General features: G+C 40.0%; 1 protein-coding gene across 5 annotated transcripts in view; it reads left to right on the top strand.

Annotated features, from left to right (window-relative positions):
* Positions 1–15,447, top strand: part of cers4a (ceramide synthase 4a) — an 85,628-nt gene extending 70,181 nt beyond the window's left edge. For 3 of the 5 annotated variants that reach the window (XM_059991503.1, XM_059991504.1, XM_059991502.1), the window contains exons 10-11: positions 8,372–8,528; positions 13,603–15,446. In XM_059991503.1, coding sequence (XP_059847486.1) covers positions 8,372–8,528; positions 13,603–13,767 — 322 coding nt within the window. In that variant the 3' untranslated portion in view covers positions 13,768–15,446. Of the gene's footprint in view, positions 1–8,371; positions 8,529–13,602 lie in introns of all 5 variants that reach the window. The other 2 variants (XM_059991500.1, XM_059991501.1) reach the window with 2 other exon arrangements.
* The last annotated feature ends 2,234 nt before the right edge of the window (positions 15,448–17,681 follow it).

The following is a 17,681-nucleotide window of genomic DNA, read 5'->3' as shown; positions in this document are numbered from 1 at the left end:
ATTCTTCTTCACCTTGTCTACAAGAGCAACCTCATGTCTTCGAGTCCTGATCTCCCTCTTCTGTATTCTCTTCCATTTATTGTACTCCTCAAGTACCTCATTTGTTCTTTGCTGCTTATAAATGCTATGCATCTCCTCCTTAACTAGGGCCTCAATGTCTCTCAAAAAACAAGATTCACTAAATCTGTTAGTCTTCCCTTTTATCCTGACAGGAACATTTTAAAAAACTGTACTCTAACTTCACTTTTGAAGGCCTCCCATTTACCAAACACACTTTTGGCAGAAAACAACCTGTTCCAATTCACACTTGCCAGATCCTTCTTGATGCTATCAAAATTGGTCTTTCTCCAATTTGGAATCTCAACATAAGGACCAGACCTTATCCTTCTCCATAATTATCTTGAAACTAATAAAATTATGATTACTAAATTTAAAGCTTTCTCCTATACACCCTAATGTCACTTGCCCTGGCTTATTCTCTAATAGGAGACCCAGTATCACACTCCCTTTCACTGGGATCTCTATATATTGATTAATGAAACTTTCCTGAACCCATTTGACAAATTCTACCCCCTCCAGCCCTTTGACAGTATAGGAGTCCCAGTCAATCTTTGGAAAAGTTAAAATCAGTTTTTATCACAACCTTGTGTTTCTTGCAACAGTCTGCAATCACTACAAATTTGCACCTCTAAATTCCACTGACTATAAATAATCCCATTAATGAGATCATCCCCTTCTTATTCCTCAATTCCACTCACGTAGCCTCAGTAAACAAGCCCTCCTGTCTGAGCACTGCCATGACATTTTACCTAACCAGTAATTCTGCCCCTCCCCCTAATTAAAGCGGGAGCAGTGGAATTACTCCTACTCTATCATTTTTAAAACAATGGAACCCTAGAACATTGAGCTTGCAACCAAGACTCACTAATGGCAACAATGTCATAATCTCACATGCTGATCCTTGCTCTAAGCTCATCCACCTTACCTACAATATTCATTGCATTGAAACAGACGGAACTCAACATTAGTCTCACTGTGCTTGAGATTTTGATTCCTGTTTCTGTTCGTAGGCTTAACAACATCTTTACCCACAACTACTCCACTATCTGTCCTGGCACTCTGGTGCCAATGACCCTGCAACTTTGTTTTAACCCCTCCTCTGGCAAGGATATTAGTCCCTCTCTACTTTGGTGCAAACTATCCTGTCTGTATAGGCCCCACCCTCCTGGAAGAGAGCCCAACAAAGCCCTTCCCTCTGCACTGTCTCCTTAGCCATGTGTTAAACTGTATTATCTTCCTGTTTCTGCTTCTCCGTGGATTGTCACCTTGTCGTGGTGGAGAAGCTTGTGTGGTCCTGAGATCTCGAGAGTGATGCCGTCTGGAGCTATGCTCCTGGTAGGGTCACCCATGGCAGTAAGGTCAAGGGTGAGGTCCCTGACAAAGAACAATCCAACCAAGACCTCAACGGTGGAACAGGCGGACAAAGTTACTTCGAACTCAATGGCTGTGAAGGCGGATGAAGGCTGCAACAAATCCATCAGCTCCAATCGTCATGGTTTCCATGCCATTGGAATCAGTTGGTTGATTTATGAAGTACTGTGTGCTTCTTGGAATGCAACATCAAGTGCACATTAAACAAGTACACACACAGGCGTCTTCGCTGTGTGGGCCACATCTTCAAGTCTTTCGGCATTTGGGGGAGGGCAACGGGAGCAGGCAATGTGATGGCTGGAAGCTCCTAGTCAAGAACTGGTTCAAAAGCAGTGAATACTTGATTCAGTCGCTCAACTTTTGGACAGAAGCAGGAAAGTTGTTCGGTATCAGTATTCGTGTCTGAGCAACCCTATTTAGGAACCACTCTGCTCACCCTGAACTGGAAGGGGGCTAGAAAAGGTGCCCTTAAAATAGTCTGCTTCACCCCATCCTGTCTGGAAAGCCGTGTCCAGAGGGATCACCATCATGCAGTCGAAAAACATCGAGAAGTGAAACTATGAAATTTGGAACCTGGAATACACGGACTCTGATGGATAACCCAAACTCAGACCGACCAGAGAGGAGAACTGCCTTTGTTGCCCAGGATCTCCAAAAATTCAACTTTGACATTGTTGCTCTGAGTGAGACCTGCAGAGCTGGAGATGGGCAACTAAAGGAAGAGCAAGGTCAATACACCTTTATCTGGAAAGGACTTGATCCTGAACAACCGAGGATCCATGGAGTAGGTTTTGCCATTTGAAACAGCCTACTTCAGAAGCTGACAGAGAATCAACGAATGTCTCATGACTCTGCAAAGCCAGCTCATCAAGAACCGGCATGCCTCCATCATCCACGCCTATGCTCCAACTCTGGATGCTGAAGATGATGTAAACATGAACTTCTACGCCCAACTTGAAGACATCCTTTCCTCTATTCCTAACAATGACAAGATCATTCTCTTGGGAGACTTCAATGCCAGAATCAGGAAACATCGTAGGCTCTGGACTGGAAATAATAAGCAAGGAAGGAGTTGGCAAGGTCAACGCCAATGGAACACTCCTCCTCACCAAATATATTGAACACAACCTGGTGATTACAAACACCCTATTTCAGCAGAAAAAACAGGCACAAAGTCTCCTGGCAGCATCCATGCTCCAAACACTGGCACATCATTGATTACATCATCGTACAATCTCGGGACCAACAAGAGCTGTTACTGGTGCCGACGAGTGCTGGACAGACCATTGATTCATCTCATCCACCATGAGAATGAAGATTCAGCCCAAAAGGAAACACCAAAATCAGTACACTATTAAGAAATTCAACATTGACATCCTTCAAGACATCAACCATGTACAGAAGTTCCAACAAAATCTTCAACAAATCCCACCATCTGTAGAAGAACACTGGAATCAATTGAAGAACGCTATCATCACCTCCTGCAAAGAAACAATTAGGTTCAAGACAAAAACGCATCAGGATTGGTTCGATGATAACAACAAACTACTCCAACAACTCGACGAAAAGAGAAAAGCTTTCATCACATTACAAAATGACCAACCATCAGCTACCAAAAGGAAACACTATCAGGAATACAAGGCTACAGTCCAGAAGAGCACCAGAAACCTGAAAAACCAATGGTGGAGGAAGAAAGCTCAGGAAATCCAACATCTAGCAGATGCCAACAACATTTGGGGCTTTTTCAAAGCAACTAAAGCTATTTTTGGCCCATCCACTCATAGTCAAACCCCTCTCAAAAGCAAAGATGGTTCAACCATCCTGAAGAGCAATGCTGACATCAATTCTAGATGAAGGGAGCACTTTAAAGATCTTCTAACCAGACCATTTCATTTGACAGGAATGTGATTAACAACATTCCAAAACAGCCCAAAACTCCCTAACCAAAATACCAACACTTGAAGAAGTCAAGGAAGCCATCAAAACCTTGGAAAAATAACAAGGCTGCTGGACTTGATGGAATACCAGCCGAGGTCTACAGAATTGGAGGTAACCCGCTTTGTTACCAATTGCATCAACTTCTCATCAAGATCTGGATAAATGAAGACATACCAGCAGACTTTAGAGACTCAGCAATAGTTACCATATGCAAAAGGAAAGGCAATCAATCTGAAAGCAGAAACTATCGTGGAATTTCCCTGTTAGCAACAACAGGAATAATCCTCACCTGCATTATGAACAAACGGCTCAAGCCTTTAGCCGGGAAGATCCTTCTGGAGACATAAACCAGTTTTAGACCATCACGTGGAGCAATTGATATGATCTCCACAATGCAACAACTACAAGAAAAATGTCGTGAACAACTTCAACCTTTGTACATGGCATTCATCGACCTTACCAAAGCCTTTAACTCAGTATCAAGAGAACTCCTGTAGGATGTCCTATCCACTTCCTACAGCTGAATAAAGGCAAGTCTGAAGTTGTCCTTTTTGCCACCCCCCTGACTCCATCAAAGTGATTACCAACAGTTTTGGTAACCTGTCCACCTTTGTCAAACCTCATGTCAAAAACCTTGGTCTGATATTTGATTCCGCCTTTAAGTTTGACAGCAAGTTAATGCAGTAGTAAAAGCCAGTTTTTTCCAGCTTTGTACTATTGCCAAAATCAAGCCGTTTCTCTCTTTCAAAGATTTCAGGAAAGTCATCCACGTCCTTATATCCTCCTGCTTGGACTATTCCAACTCCCTGTGGGATTAGTCAGTCGGCAGCCAGGCTCCTGACAGATTCCCGGAAGACATATTACTTCTATCCTGGCCTCTCTCCACTGGATACCAGTACAGTTTAGAATTGATTTTAAGGTTCTCCTGTTTGTTTATAAAGCCCTAAATGGGCTGGTCCCCTCCTATGTCGCAAACCTTCTAACTCCTTATTCTACTTCTAGGTCCTTCAGGTCAGTTAACTTGGGGCTCCTGGATGTCCTGTGATCTAAATTTAAGTTCAGGGGTGACCATGCCTTTGCTGTTGTAGCCCCTAGACTGTGGAACAGCATTCCCCTCCCTATCAGATCTGCCCCCTCCATTGACTCTTTTAGGTCCAGGCTCAAAACTTACCTTTATTCGCTAGCGTTTGGATCTTCCTGATGTGGCTGATTTTTGGCTTGTGCCTAGGCTCATGTGTTGTTTATTTTGTGCCTATAAGCTGAGTGCCTTGGTGTTTATATCTGTGTTTTTTGTATTTGTGATTTTAGCTACCTGTTATAGTTTGTACAGCACTTTGGTCAACATGGGTTGTTTTTAAATGTGCTTTATAAATAAATTTGACTTGACTATGGATGCCCTGAAAAGTACATTCAAATCCTGAGACTCCTCCATGATGGCATGCTTGCCACATTCATGGTCAGCAATAGTAACTGTGAGCCTTTTCAAGTCAGATTGGGAGTAAAACAGGGATGCGTGATTGCCCCAACTTTGTTTACCATCTTCACTGCGACAATCATCCACATCATCAAAGACGACCTATCCCCAGGAATCAAAATTGTCTACAGAACAGATGGCAGACTTTTTGATCTTGCCCGTCTCAAGTCCAAAAACAAGACATCCACGAGTTCCCTCATTGAGTTCTAATACGCAGATGACAAGTGTTGCAGCCCTCTCAGAAAACCACCTACAACAGATTCTGACTGCCTTCAACCATGCATACACGAAATTTGGACTTACCATCAATTCCAAAAAGACTCAGATCATCTACCAACAGTCACCAACTGAGACAAATTGGATAGAACCAACAATTCAACTTGGCAAAACAACCCTGGAAAACGTGGACCACTTTCCATATCTTGGAAGTCACCTCTCCTCCAATGTCAACCTTAATGACGAGATCCAACATTGTCTTAAATGCACTGGAACAGCTTTTGGACATCTCCAAACAAAAGTCTTTCATGATCATGACATCCGAACAGACACCAACGTGTTAGTTTACAAAGCAGTGGTGATCCCAATGCTCCCGTATGCATCAGAAACATAGACAACATACCGACTACATTTGAAGGCACTTGAAAAGTTCCATCAACGCTTTCTTCGAAACATCTTAAATATCAGCTGGGAAAATAGAACCAATGTTAGCATGCTAAATGAAGCAAAAACAACGAAGCAAATCTTCTACTCCCAGTTTAAAGAAGGCAAAAGTAAAAGAGGCAGATAGCAGAAGAGATTCAAAGACGTCTTAAAAGACAACAGGTCAAACAATGTTACTGCCGAAATCTAATGAAATAGAAATTTTAATTCAAAAAGGAAATATTAAAAAATTTATATCTTGTATGTATAATTTGATTCAAAAACAGGCAATTAAACAAGGAGTCCATAAGTCAAGACAAAAATGGGAAAGTGATTTGAATATTAAGATTGAAGAAACAAATTGGTCAAGACTATGTCTTGATAGTATGACAAATACAATAAATGTTCGGTTAAGATTAGTGCAGTATAATTTTCTACATCCATTATATATTACACCACAAAAAATAAATAAATTAAATCCAAATTTATCGGATCAATGTTTCCGATGTAACCAAGAAACTGGTACTTTTTTACATTCTACATGGTCTTGTTCTAAAATTCAACCTTTTTGGACAAATTTAAGACTTTTACTGGAACAAATTACAGGAACACAATTTCCTCATAATCCAATATTACTCTTAATAGGTGATATTGAAGGGATAAAACCGAAACTCAAACTAAATAAATATCAGAAAGAATTCATAAAAATTGCACTGGCAGTAGCCAAAAAAGCTATTGCAGTTACTTGGAAATCGGATACATATTTAAGTATAGACTCTTGGAAGAAAGAAATCTATGGCTGTATTCCATTAGAAAAAATTACATAATTTAAGAGATAAATATGAAACATTTCTGAAAATTTGGAGCCCTTATTTACAAAAGACAGGACTAAATATATAGATGCTCTGAAGATGAAACAATTGGTTATTTGGGGAAAGAAATAAATATATATATATTAAAGTTATTACGAACTCCATGGAGCATGTGGAGATCTACCAACAACCAGGCACTCTTTCTTTCTTTTCTCTTTCTTTCTCTTTTTTTTCTATAGGGTAGTCAGGGGGGGAGGGGTTAAGGGGAGGGGGAAGGGTTATATACATTTTTTTCATACTTTACTCTGTAATTACTTAAAAATGCAATAAAAAAAGTTTTCAAAAAAAAAGACAACATGAAGAAATGTAACATCGACATCAACAATTGGGAAACCAATGCCAAGGACAGGAAACTCTGGCAAACCATCATCCAAGAAGGAACAGCTATTTTCCAAGCTAACAAATGTGCAGAATTAGAAGAAGAGAAAAAAATGGAAAGAGAGGCAACAACAACTAAAGCCCGATCTGCCATCTGGAACTACCTGTCCTGAATGTGGAAGAACTTTCAAAGCCAAGATTGGACTCATATTTTGAGAGCCCATAAATAGATCAACGGAATGAAGACCATCATCCTCGACCTCGAGGGATAGCCATGACCTATTTCTTCCCTCTCTAGCATGTGGGATAAGTAGCAATCCTGAAATCACAGCCCTGAAGGTCTGTCCTTTAATTTAGCACTTAACTGTTTGAACTGACTTTGTGGGACTCCATCACCATTCCTACCTACCTGTTCTCCTAATCAAGGGCTTCCCAACCTTTTTGATGCCATAGACCCCTACCATTAACTAAAGGATCCATGGATCCCAGGCAGGGAACCTTGCAGTTTAACCAATGATACCCCTATTACTCCAGCTTGCTTCTTGTCCTCCTTTCCCTTCTGAGCCACAGAGCCATATTCAGTGGCTTTCCTCTGACAGGTCATTCTCCTTCCATCACAAACAGTATCCAAAATGATATACTTGTTATTGAGGGGAATGGGTCAGGGGCAGCACTTGCTGCCTATCCCTCTTCCCCCTCCTCATGGCTTCCCAGTTACCTGCATCTCACATATAACTACCTCCCTTTATCACCTGTAAATCAATCCAAAAAAAAACCCCAAATGATCCGGAGTAGCTTCAGCTCCATTTTCCTAATGCGATCTGTAGGAAGCTGCAGCTGAATGCAGTTCTTACCAAGAATAGTCGTCAGGGACACCTGATGTCTTCCTGTCTTTCCACATTTTCCAAGAGGAGCATTTGACTATTTTGTCTGGAATTCCCACTGCTCTAACTTTGCAGGGGGAAAAAACTTACTTAAAACCTACCTACAGCCTCTACCTCTCTTTGCCTCTTGAGCCAAAGCCTCTGCATTCTAACACTGTTCCACTCAAACAATGACTGCTCTGCTTAAACCTAACTTTTTATTGGCCCTTTCCAAGTGCTGAATTATTTAGCGATTTCAAGCGTGCAGAATGCCTCGACTGGTTCCATTCACTTTTTTCAAATCTTGCTCTCAATGCACAAGCCAACAGCTCCTCATAATCTCAGCCCTTCCTTGGGTCCTGCAGATGCACCAACTCCAATGATGAGGTTATATTGCAAATGTTCAACAGAACTAAATGACTCAAAGCAGCAGTGGCTTTATCATAATGATGCGTTCCTATTGCTTCTAGTTAACTTGGTCCTTTGACGTGGCATCATTCTGATATCAGGCTGAGGGAAGTTTGAGAGGAACTGTAAGACCAATCATTTCTATCCTAGATAAGTGCATGTTCTTGGTTATGCTGCAGAATGCTCATGCCCTTTGCAGTGACCTTCCCACATCCCACAATCTCCTCAGCACACTTTCTCACGTCTTCTGTTACTAGAGTTGTGGAGTTATTAAGATGAGAACAACTGTGTACCAATGCATAAATGACAATACTATAGATATGAGAACTGGGAATTCTTGAAACTTTGAAGGTGAATAGGGAAGATCTTACTCAATTTTGAATATTGCCATCTAGCTTCACTAACCATGTGACATTTTTCATCTGCAGGGTAATCTACACCACATTCTACTATTCCATGGAGATTTTTCAGCCCTTCTTTGGTTACTACTTTTTCAATCTTCTCCTGATGGTTCTGCAGGTTTTGCACATATTTTGGGCCTATCTCATCCTAAGAATGGCAGTGAAGTTTGTGTTTGTTGGAAAGGTAAGAAATAGCTTTTCAGATGAAGCAGATATAATGTGCTGAAGATATAATGTACATCACCAGGGTTGAGTAGTTTGAGTCAATTTCATAACTGTTTCGTGTACTCCCCCTAATAGCCTCGGTTGATCATAAAATCAAGCCAGTACGTTTGGGAAAGGAGTTATATGCCTTTGAAAATCTTTGCTTTGAGTATATTGCCATTTTTTGTTTTAAATGTTCCGATCACTGATATAAAACAGTTGATTAATGCAACTACGAATAGGGCCAGGATCTATGGTGAACTGATGAAGGCAGTACACTCATTCTAAATTTAGGAAGTTAAATAATTTTGAGCATTTTGCATATGAATATTTGACATAATTATTTTTCCCTCTCTGTTTCAAGAAGAGGCCTTCATTTCTTTGTAAATATCTTACCTTTACATTGTGCACCTGGTGCAGCATTTTCAAATTGCAATGCCTTGTGGGCATGCTATGTTGGCACCAGAATGTGTGGCAATACATGTGGGCTGCCCCCAGCATAACCTTGGGTGTGCTGATTGTTAACTCAAAACTATACATTTCATTGTAAGTTTCAATGTACATGTGATAAATCTGAATTTGAGATTAATGAATGGATATCAAGTAATGGCAAATATGAGTCACGAATAATGGCCACTTTATCACTTTCTGATTCTATGAATTTGGCATCTAAATAATACCTTTTCACAACATGATAAATTAAATGAACTAATGAATTGATACGTGAAGCACTGTTCATATGAAATTCCTGATTCCCATTTCATTGTGCACAACTAGCTTTAGAGGCATAGAATGATAGAAAACTACAGCACAGAAATGGGCCCTTTGACCCATCTAGTCCATGTCTACTCCAATCAACCTGCACCAGAACCATAGTTCTCAATATCCTTATCATCCATGTACCTATCCAAGCTTCTCTTAAACAGTGAAATCGAGCTCACATACACCACTTGTTCCACACTCTCGTGACCCTCTGAATGAAGAAGTTTCCCCTCATGTTACTTTTATACTTTTCACCTTTCACCTTTAACCCATAATCTCTAGTTGTAGTCTCACCCAAACTCAGTGGAAAAAGCCTGCTTGCATTTACCCTGCCTATACATTTCATAATTTTGTATAGCTCTATCAAATCTCCCCAGTCTTCTATATTCCAAGGAATAAAGTCCTAACCTATTCAATCTTTCCATATAACTCAAGCCCTCCAGGCCCGGCAACATCCTTGTATATTTTCTCTGTACTCTTTAAACCTTGTTGACATCTTTTGTAGTTTGCATACTCCAAATTCGGCCTCACCAACATCTTATACAACTTCAACATAACATCCCATCTCCTGTACTCAATACTTCGATTTATGAAGGCCAATGTGCCAAAAGCTTTCTTTACAACCCTATCAATCTGTTATGCCACTTTCAATGAATTATGAACCTGTATTCCCAGATCCCTTTGTTCTACCACACTATTCAGTGCCCTACCATTCACTGTGTAACACCTACCCTGGTTAGCCCTATCGAAGTGTAACACCTCGCACTTGTCTACATTAAATTCCATCTGTCATTTTTCAGCTCATTATTCTAGCTGATCCAGATCCTGCTGCAAGTCATGACAAGCTTCTTTGCTGTTCACACCCCTAATCTTGATGTCATCTGCAAATTTGCTGATCTAGTTAACCACATTATCATCCAGATCTTGATATAAATGAGAAACAACAGACCCAGCACCAATCTCAGCAGCACTCCACTAGTCACAAGCCTCCAGTCAGAGGCAACCATCTACTACTGCTCTGACTTCTCCCACAAAGCCAATATTTAATCCAATTTACTATCTCATCTTCAATGCCGAGATACTTAATCTTCTTAACCAACCTCCCATGACCTAGTCAAATGCCTTGCTAAAGTCCATGTAGACAACATCCACTGCCTTGCTTTCATCAACATTCCTGCTAACTTCCTCAAGAAACTCTGTAAAGTCGGTTAGGCATGAAGTCAAGCTGACTATCCTCAATCAGTCCATGTTTATCCAAATACTCATATCTGGTCCCATAGAATACCATCCAATAACTTCCCACTACTGATGTCAGGCTCACTGGACTACAATTTCCTGGTTTATTTTCTTAACCAGTGGAACAACATTGGTTATCCTCCAATCTTCTGGCACTTCACCTGTCACTAAGGATGATTTAAACATCCCTGCTAGGGCTTTGGCAGTTTCTGCACTTGCCTCCCGTAGGGTCCAAGAGTACACCTTGTCAGGCCCTGGGGATTTATCCACCCTAATTTGACTCAAGACAGCAAACACTTCCTCCTCAATAACTTGTAGAGTCCATAAATTTGATGCAATTTGGCCTTACTTCTTTTTGACTCTGTGACTGTCCCTGAGTAAATGCAGATACAAAAAATGTTTTTAAGATCTCCCCCATCTCTTTTGGTTCCATGCATTGATTACCATTCTAATCTTCCAGAGAACCAATTTTGTCCCTTGCAATCTTTTTGCTTTTAACATATCTGTAGAATCCCCTAGGATTCTCCTTCTCCACTAAGGCAATCTCATGCTGCCTTTTAACCCCTCCTGATTTCTTTCTTATTTCTTTTACTCCATAAGCACCTCATTTGTTCCTACTTGTCTATACCTGCAATGTACCTCCTTTTTTTCTTAACCAGGGCCTCAATATCTCTTGAAAACCAAGGTTTCCTACACCTGTTACCTTTACCTTTTATTCAGAGAGGTACATACAAGCTTTGTACTCTCAAAATTTCACTTTTGAAGGCCTCCCGCTTACCAAGTGCACCTTCGTCACAGAACAGCCTGTTCCAATCCACATCTGCCAGATCCTTTCTGATACCATCAAAATTGTCCTTTCTCCAATTTAGAATCTCAACCTGCAGACTGGACCTATCTTTTTGCATATTTATTTTGAAACTAATAGCACTGTGATCACGAGATGCAAAGTGATCGCCTACACAAACTTGCATCTCATTCCCTAATAGCAGATCAAGTATTGCATGTTCGCGTGTTGGGACTTCTACTTATGGATTAAGAAAATTTTCCTGAACACATTTGACAAGCTCTATCCCAACTAGACCTTTTACAGTATGGGAGTCCTAGTCAACATGTGGAAATTTTAAATCGCCTACTATAAGAACCTTGTGTTTCTTGCAACGGTATGCGATCTCTCTACAAGTTTGTTCCTCTAAATCCCTCAGACTGTTGGGCAGTCTTTACTAATAGTTAGACCTTTCTTATTACTCAGTTCCATACATAACGCCTGACTAGACGAGTTCTCCAGTCTGTCTGAACTGAGCACTCCCATGACACTTTCCTCGACTAGTAATCCCACCCCTCTTCTTCAATCATTCCCACTGTCACGTCTAAAACAACAAAATCCCTGAATATTGAGCTGCCAGTCCAGCCCCTCCTGCAACTAAGTCTCACTAATGGCTACAATATCATAATTCCAGGTGTTGATCCATGTCATGAGCTCATTTGCCTTTCCTACAATACTTCTTGCATTGAAATATACGCAGCTCAGGACATTAGGCACACCATGCTCAACCTTCTGATTCATGATTTTGTCTGAGGTTTAACAACATCTGTCTCCTAAACCTCTGCACTATCTGTTCTGGCACTCTGGCTCCCATTCCCACTGTGCAGCACTAGCAAACCTTCCTGCTAGGATATTAGATCCCTTACAGTTCAGGTGCAAACTGTCTTTTCTGTGCAGGTTTCACCTTCCATGAAAGAGAGCACAATGATCCAAAAATCTTATGCCCTCCCTCCTACACCAACTCTTAGCTACATTTTAAACTGAATTAATTTTCCCGTTTCTGGCCTCAGTATCACATGGCACGGGTAGCAATCCTGAGATCACAACCAATCCTGGAGGTCTTGCCTTTAACTTAGCACCTAACTCCCTGAACTCACTTTGCAGAATCTTATCGCTTTTCATACCTACATTATTGTTACCTTCATTGCCCACAACCTCTGGTTGGTCATTGTCCCACTTAAGAATGCTGAGGACTCAATCCGAGATACCCTGGTACCCAGGAGGCAAATTACCATCCAAGAATCTCAATCTTGTCCTCAGAATCTCCTTTCTGTTCACCTAACTAATGAATCTGCTGTCACCACAGCTTGCCCCTCCCTCCCCCACCTTCCCTTCTGAGTCACAGAGCCAGACTCAGTGGCAAAGACCAGACTGCTGTAACTTTCCTCTGATAGGTCACTCCCTCAACAATACCTGAAGCAGTATACCTGTTGTTGAGGGGGATGGCCAAAAGGGTATTCTGCACTGGCTATTTAACCCTTTTCCCCTTTCTCACTGTCACCCAGTTTCCTGTATCCTGTACCTTGGGTGTAACTACCTCTCTATATATCTTATCTGTCACCCCCTCAGCTTCCCAAATGGTCTGGAGTTCATCCAGTTCCAACTCCAACTCCTTAACACATAGTTTTAGAAGCTGAAGCAGAATGCACTTCTCGCAGATGTTGTTATCAGAGACACTGGAGGTCTCCCTGCCTTCCCATATCCTACAAGAGGAACATTCCACTATCCTGCCTGGCATCTCAACTGTTCCTAACTAAGCAACTGTAAAGTAGATAAAATAATAAACTGTGGTCAAATGCACAGAACTTAAACAGAGAATATTGATTTAAGTTTCTTGTGTTCCTTAAGAAATTGGAGATCTCAGTCTAAGAGTAACATGATCTACTTCTGGTCTACTTCTGCACCTATTGTCTATTGATCCCGTTGTTAGCCAATGATTAATGTATGTTCCTGGTTGAATTCCCAGGAAAAGTAGTTGGAGAGGTGATCATCAGAACTTTGCTCAGTCAGATAGACAAGTGAAGGAGATGTCTATCTACACTTTTCAGTTCCATCTCTTTCCTGGTCTGAGACTGGAATGTTTCCAGTTTTTTTTTTGTCATGTTGAGTTAAATGATGTAAGTGCTCAGAAAGGTTATGGAAGGACAGGGCAGGCAACTTGGGAACCTAAATACCCTAACTGACTGGGATTGCATTGTTGAAAATATTAATCCTCTCTTCTGGCCTTTTAAAGATTGAAAAGGACGAAAGGAGTGATGTTGATGAAAGTGATGAGACTGAAGAAGATGGAAGGATGGAACCAAAGTCATCTACCAATCACAATGGTGTACTAAAAAAAATAACAAATGGGATGAAAAGTAAAATAAATGAAAGGAACAGGCTACCCAAAGCCAGGTAGCTGGGGATATGCAATTAAGGACAGGTTTAGTACTGCCTTATTACTAAAAGAAAGTTATCAATACCATCAACCAACTGCTCAAATTCATCTCTCATTAAGGAATCTACAATGACTTTCACAGAAATGGTGATTAAACACCAATGGAAATGTGGTTCTTGGTGTTCTCAGTCAAATCTCACACCTTTCATTTCACATGTCTTGATGTGGATGTGGAGTGGATTGCTAAATACAGAATAGTCTTGTTTTGCCTGTCACCTTCATGCACTTGAAGAATTCGAGATTAGATTTGGGTAACTGTATTTTGTATTGAAACACAATACTGACAAAATATAAAATGGATTTGGGATTTCCTGTAGAGCTTCCCTAGCTTTTCTCTACTCCAATGTTTTGTCATCAGTTCCCTAGTTCTTTTGAACACAAGTTGGTGCCCACAGCCACTGGGTTGATTCCTCCTTGAAGTGCAAAGTGACACAAGCCACAAACCTACCAGGTTGAAGCAAAGAACATCTTGGGAGAGTTCAGTCAGCAATCCAGATCATAGTGTAATCTTTTTGTTAGTGCTGAACAATTTGTAATATTTAATCTTTTATTTTTATTTGGTGGCAGAACAGTCATTTTTTGGGAATGTGGTTATGTTTGGTCTTCAGATTACAAATCCTGGGAATATTTTGGGCAGTTTCAAACTGGATTTAGAGCTAAATCCAGCATCTGATTTAATGCATCTTTTAGTCTGTGTTTTGATAGTTTGCTGTGAAGCAACTTCTGTACTAGATTATCAAAGTACTAGAATTTATTTTCTCACTAGGAGAGTGAGAGTGAGAATGTTTCTACTGCAACATTTCCCTTTTCCAGTTCACACTGATTGTGACATTATTTGTAGTCATATTTAGTTTTCCTATAAACCTTAACCCAACACAGTTACTATTGGAATCCTGATTTCTGTGGGTTTTAGTGTTTAAAACTGCAGAGATGTTAGATTCGCAAAATTCAATAGAGGCAGTGACAATAACTTCCCTTGTAGGTGAAAAGATGCAATTACACAAGTCTTCCTGATAAATGGAATGAACAACAGGATTCGTGGGTTTACCTTTCAAGTTAAATATTTAGTCTAATCTGAGAACTTTAGGTGAAAAATATATCAAATACATGGCATTTCCAGATGTTCGTGTATGTGAGTATGCTCAGAGGATTTGATGGGCATTATGTAAAGAATTCAAGCCATATTGACTTTATGACCAATTGTATCAAATTCTTGTACTGTCTGAATTCTGAATGGTAGAAAGCTACCTTTTACAGGAGGAGTTTCTGCATTTGTAAACTATAGGGTCCGGGACCACACAAGATGCAACAAAAAGAACTCTGAAGTAATCCAAAGGACTTTCTTGTGTTACATTTAAGTTGCTAATGCACCTTTTGAATATTAAGACTGAGTGACTTTGTTGTATAAATGACAGTCTTAATTACAGCGCCTAAATGTGCCTGCCTGTGAATGCATATTCTTAATTAAGTATCCAAGCTGATCACATACTGAGTGTCTGATTCTGCTCCATTTAATTTATAGTTTAATGAAGGTTTTGGTTTTGAAATAATGGAAGTTCTGAATAAATTAATTATGTGTAAGTTTTGTTTGTCTTTGTGGTTTTGACATTGAATTTGAATCCAGAGGTCGCCAGTTGCTAAGTATTTACAGCAATTGTTGCCTTAATTGTTTAGATTGCCATGCATTGTTTAGTTTACTATTTTGTTATGTTTTGACTGAAGCTAAATGTTTGGAAGATGATGATATCTTGGAGATTAGTTCATCCAAACTGATGGAAGGAAGAAATGGCATTGATATTTTTTGTACGAGTATTTTCATGCTCATCAAGGTCTTCACTGTGTTCTTAGTGGAAGCAATAATGGCAACCAATTTTGAGCTTGGAAAAGATTTTGTAGATCATACGCTAGAGGATGGTCTATCCAGTGGACATAAGCATAATTTTTAATTTTGCATAAAAGAGGGAATATATCTCTATTTATCCTAACATCCAAAAAGATAGGCAACCCTGCAAGTGGGTCACTTTCTATGTTCTCACATGAAATATTCATCTAAGATTGTATTCCAATCTCTGGAGTGGGTTGACAGCCAGACCAAAAAGCTGTCTCTGATATAACTTTAGTTGCAATTTTTAAAAGTCTCATCGATATGTTGTAAGAGGGTGTGTGTGGATCCTCAAACTAAAGGTACAGCATGAATTCAGTTGTTACAAGGTCCTTAGCATGAATACCAGCAACCACTGGGTTATCTGATTATACCTTTTTGAGCTGTACTGAGCCCTGTGACTATGATGTTCTCTATACTGGGGTAATCTATTAGCATGGAGTTAGATTACTGAAATATTCACTAACTCAGCATAAACAATATTTCAACTAAAATAAACTTAATACATCACAGTCTTTTAGTTTTTAATACCTACCATCTGGGAATAATAGGTGGTTTGAGACATTTGGATGTGTGTGCATAAAAACTGATGTAATGGAATAAGTGTTTTATTGAACTCTTTCATACCATCACTCCAGAATAATTTACGATGAGGTTGGTTGTTTACGTATGTGTAATTTTAACAGTCAGTGCACTCAAAGTAGTTATTTAAATGGACCTACTTTAATAGCCCACTCTCCCCTCTCATTGCAACCATCCCATTCCCAAATCTGCACCAATACCATGGTATCAGCTAAAGCCTCCTGTCAATATTTTTGTTTATTTTCATGCTGCCTGCACAAAATTACCTTTTAAATAATTTGTGTATATTGATGTGATCAAGTTTTGGAATGATTTTTTGGCACATTTCACCAGTTTTTTTTTTAAAAAATCACCTAATAACAATGGGCACCTTCATTCTGTTTCAAATTTGTTCTTTTAAATACAGCATTTTTATTTTAATGCTGGTACTTAGTTTTTGCTCAAACTGTATCTTCTCCAGTGTTAGGTTGTAAGTTTTGTTATTGATGGTGTAGATGGAAGGATATATCTGTGCAAACAGCATAAAGCTCTTCAGTGACCAAGATTCAACTACATTCACTTACACCCAAGCCACTAGCAAGAACACCAACAATGAAGAACTATTGCTCTAAGGTCAATAAAGGTCATTATCCACTGCCAGTGGTGAGTAAACTGGAGTTGCATACTATATAGTGAATTAAAACTTTTTTTTCCCCCTCGGACAATCTGCCATTGAGATCTATTGGGTTATTATATACATGGGACATAGCAGCAGAATTAGGCTATTTGGCCCATCGAGTCTACTCTGCCATTTCATCATGGCTGATCCATTTTTTCCTCTCAGTCCCAATCTCCTGCCTTCTCCCCATATCTCTTCATGCCCTGACCAATCAAAACTCTATTAACCTCTGCGTTAAACATACTCATTGACTTGGCCTTCGCAGTTGCCTGCGGCAATGAATTCCACAGATTCACCACTCTGGCTAAAGAAATTCCTCAACACCATTTTAAAAGGACATCCCTCTATTCTGAGGCTGTATCCTCTGGTCATAGACTCTCCTACCATAGGAAAAATCCTCTCCACATCCACTCTACCAAGGACTTTCACCTTTTGATAGGTTTCAATGAGGTCACCCCTCATTCTTCTGAATTCCAGTGAATACAGGCTCAGAGAGATCACTCTTCGTATGACAAGCCGTTTAAACCTGGAATCATTTTCATTAACCTCCTTTGTAACCCCTCCAGTTTCAACAGATAAGAGGCCCAAAACTGCTCACAATACTCCAAGTGAAGCCTCACCAGTGCTTTATAAAATCTCAACTTTACATCCCTGCATTTACATCCAGCTGCATACACTTACTAACTGGTGTTTTGTAAAGAAAGGGCAAATCTAAACAGATTTATTTAAAGATAGAGTTTGCAACCTTGCAAA

This window comes from Hypanus sabinus, chromosome 16 (assembly GCF_030144855.1).
Source record: "Hypanus sabinus isolate sHypSab1 chromosome 16, sHypSab1.hap1, whole genome shotgun sequence".
Lineage (NCBI taxonomy): Eukaryota > Metazoa > Chordata > Chondrichthyes > Myliobatiformes > Dasyatidae > Hypanus > Hypanus sabinus.
This window is presented reverse-complemented; position numbering and strand designations above follow the sequence as displayed.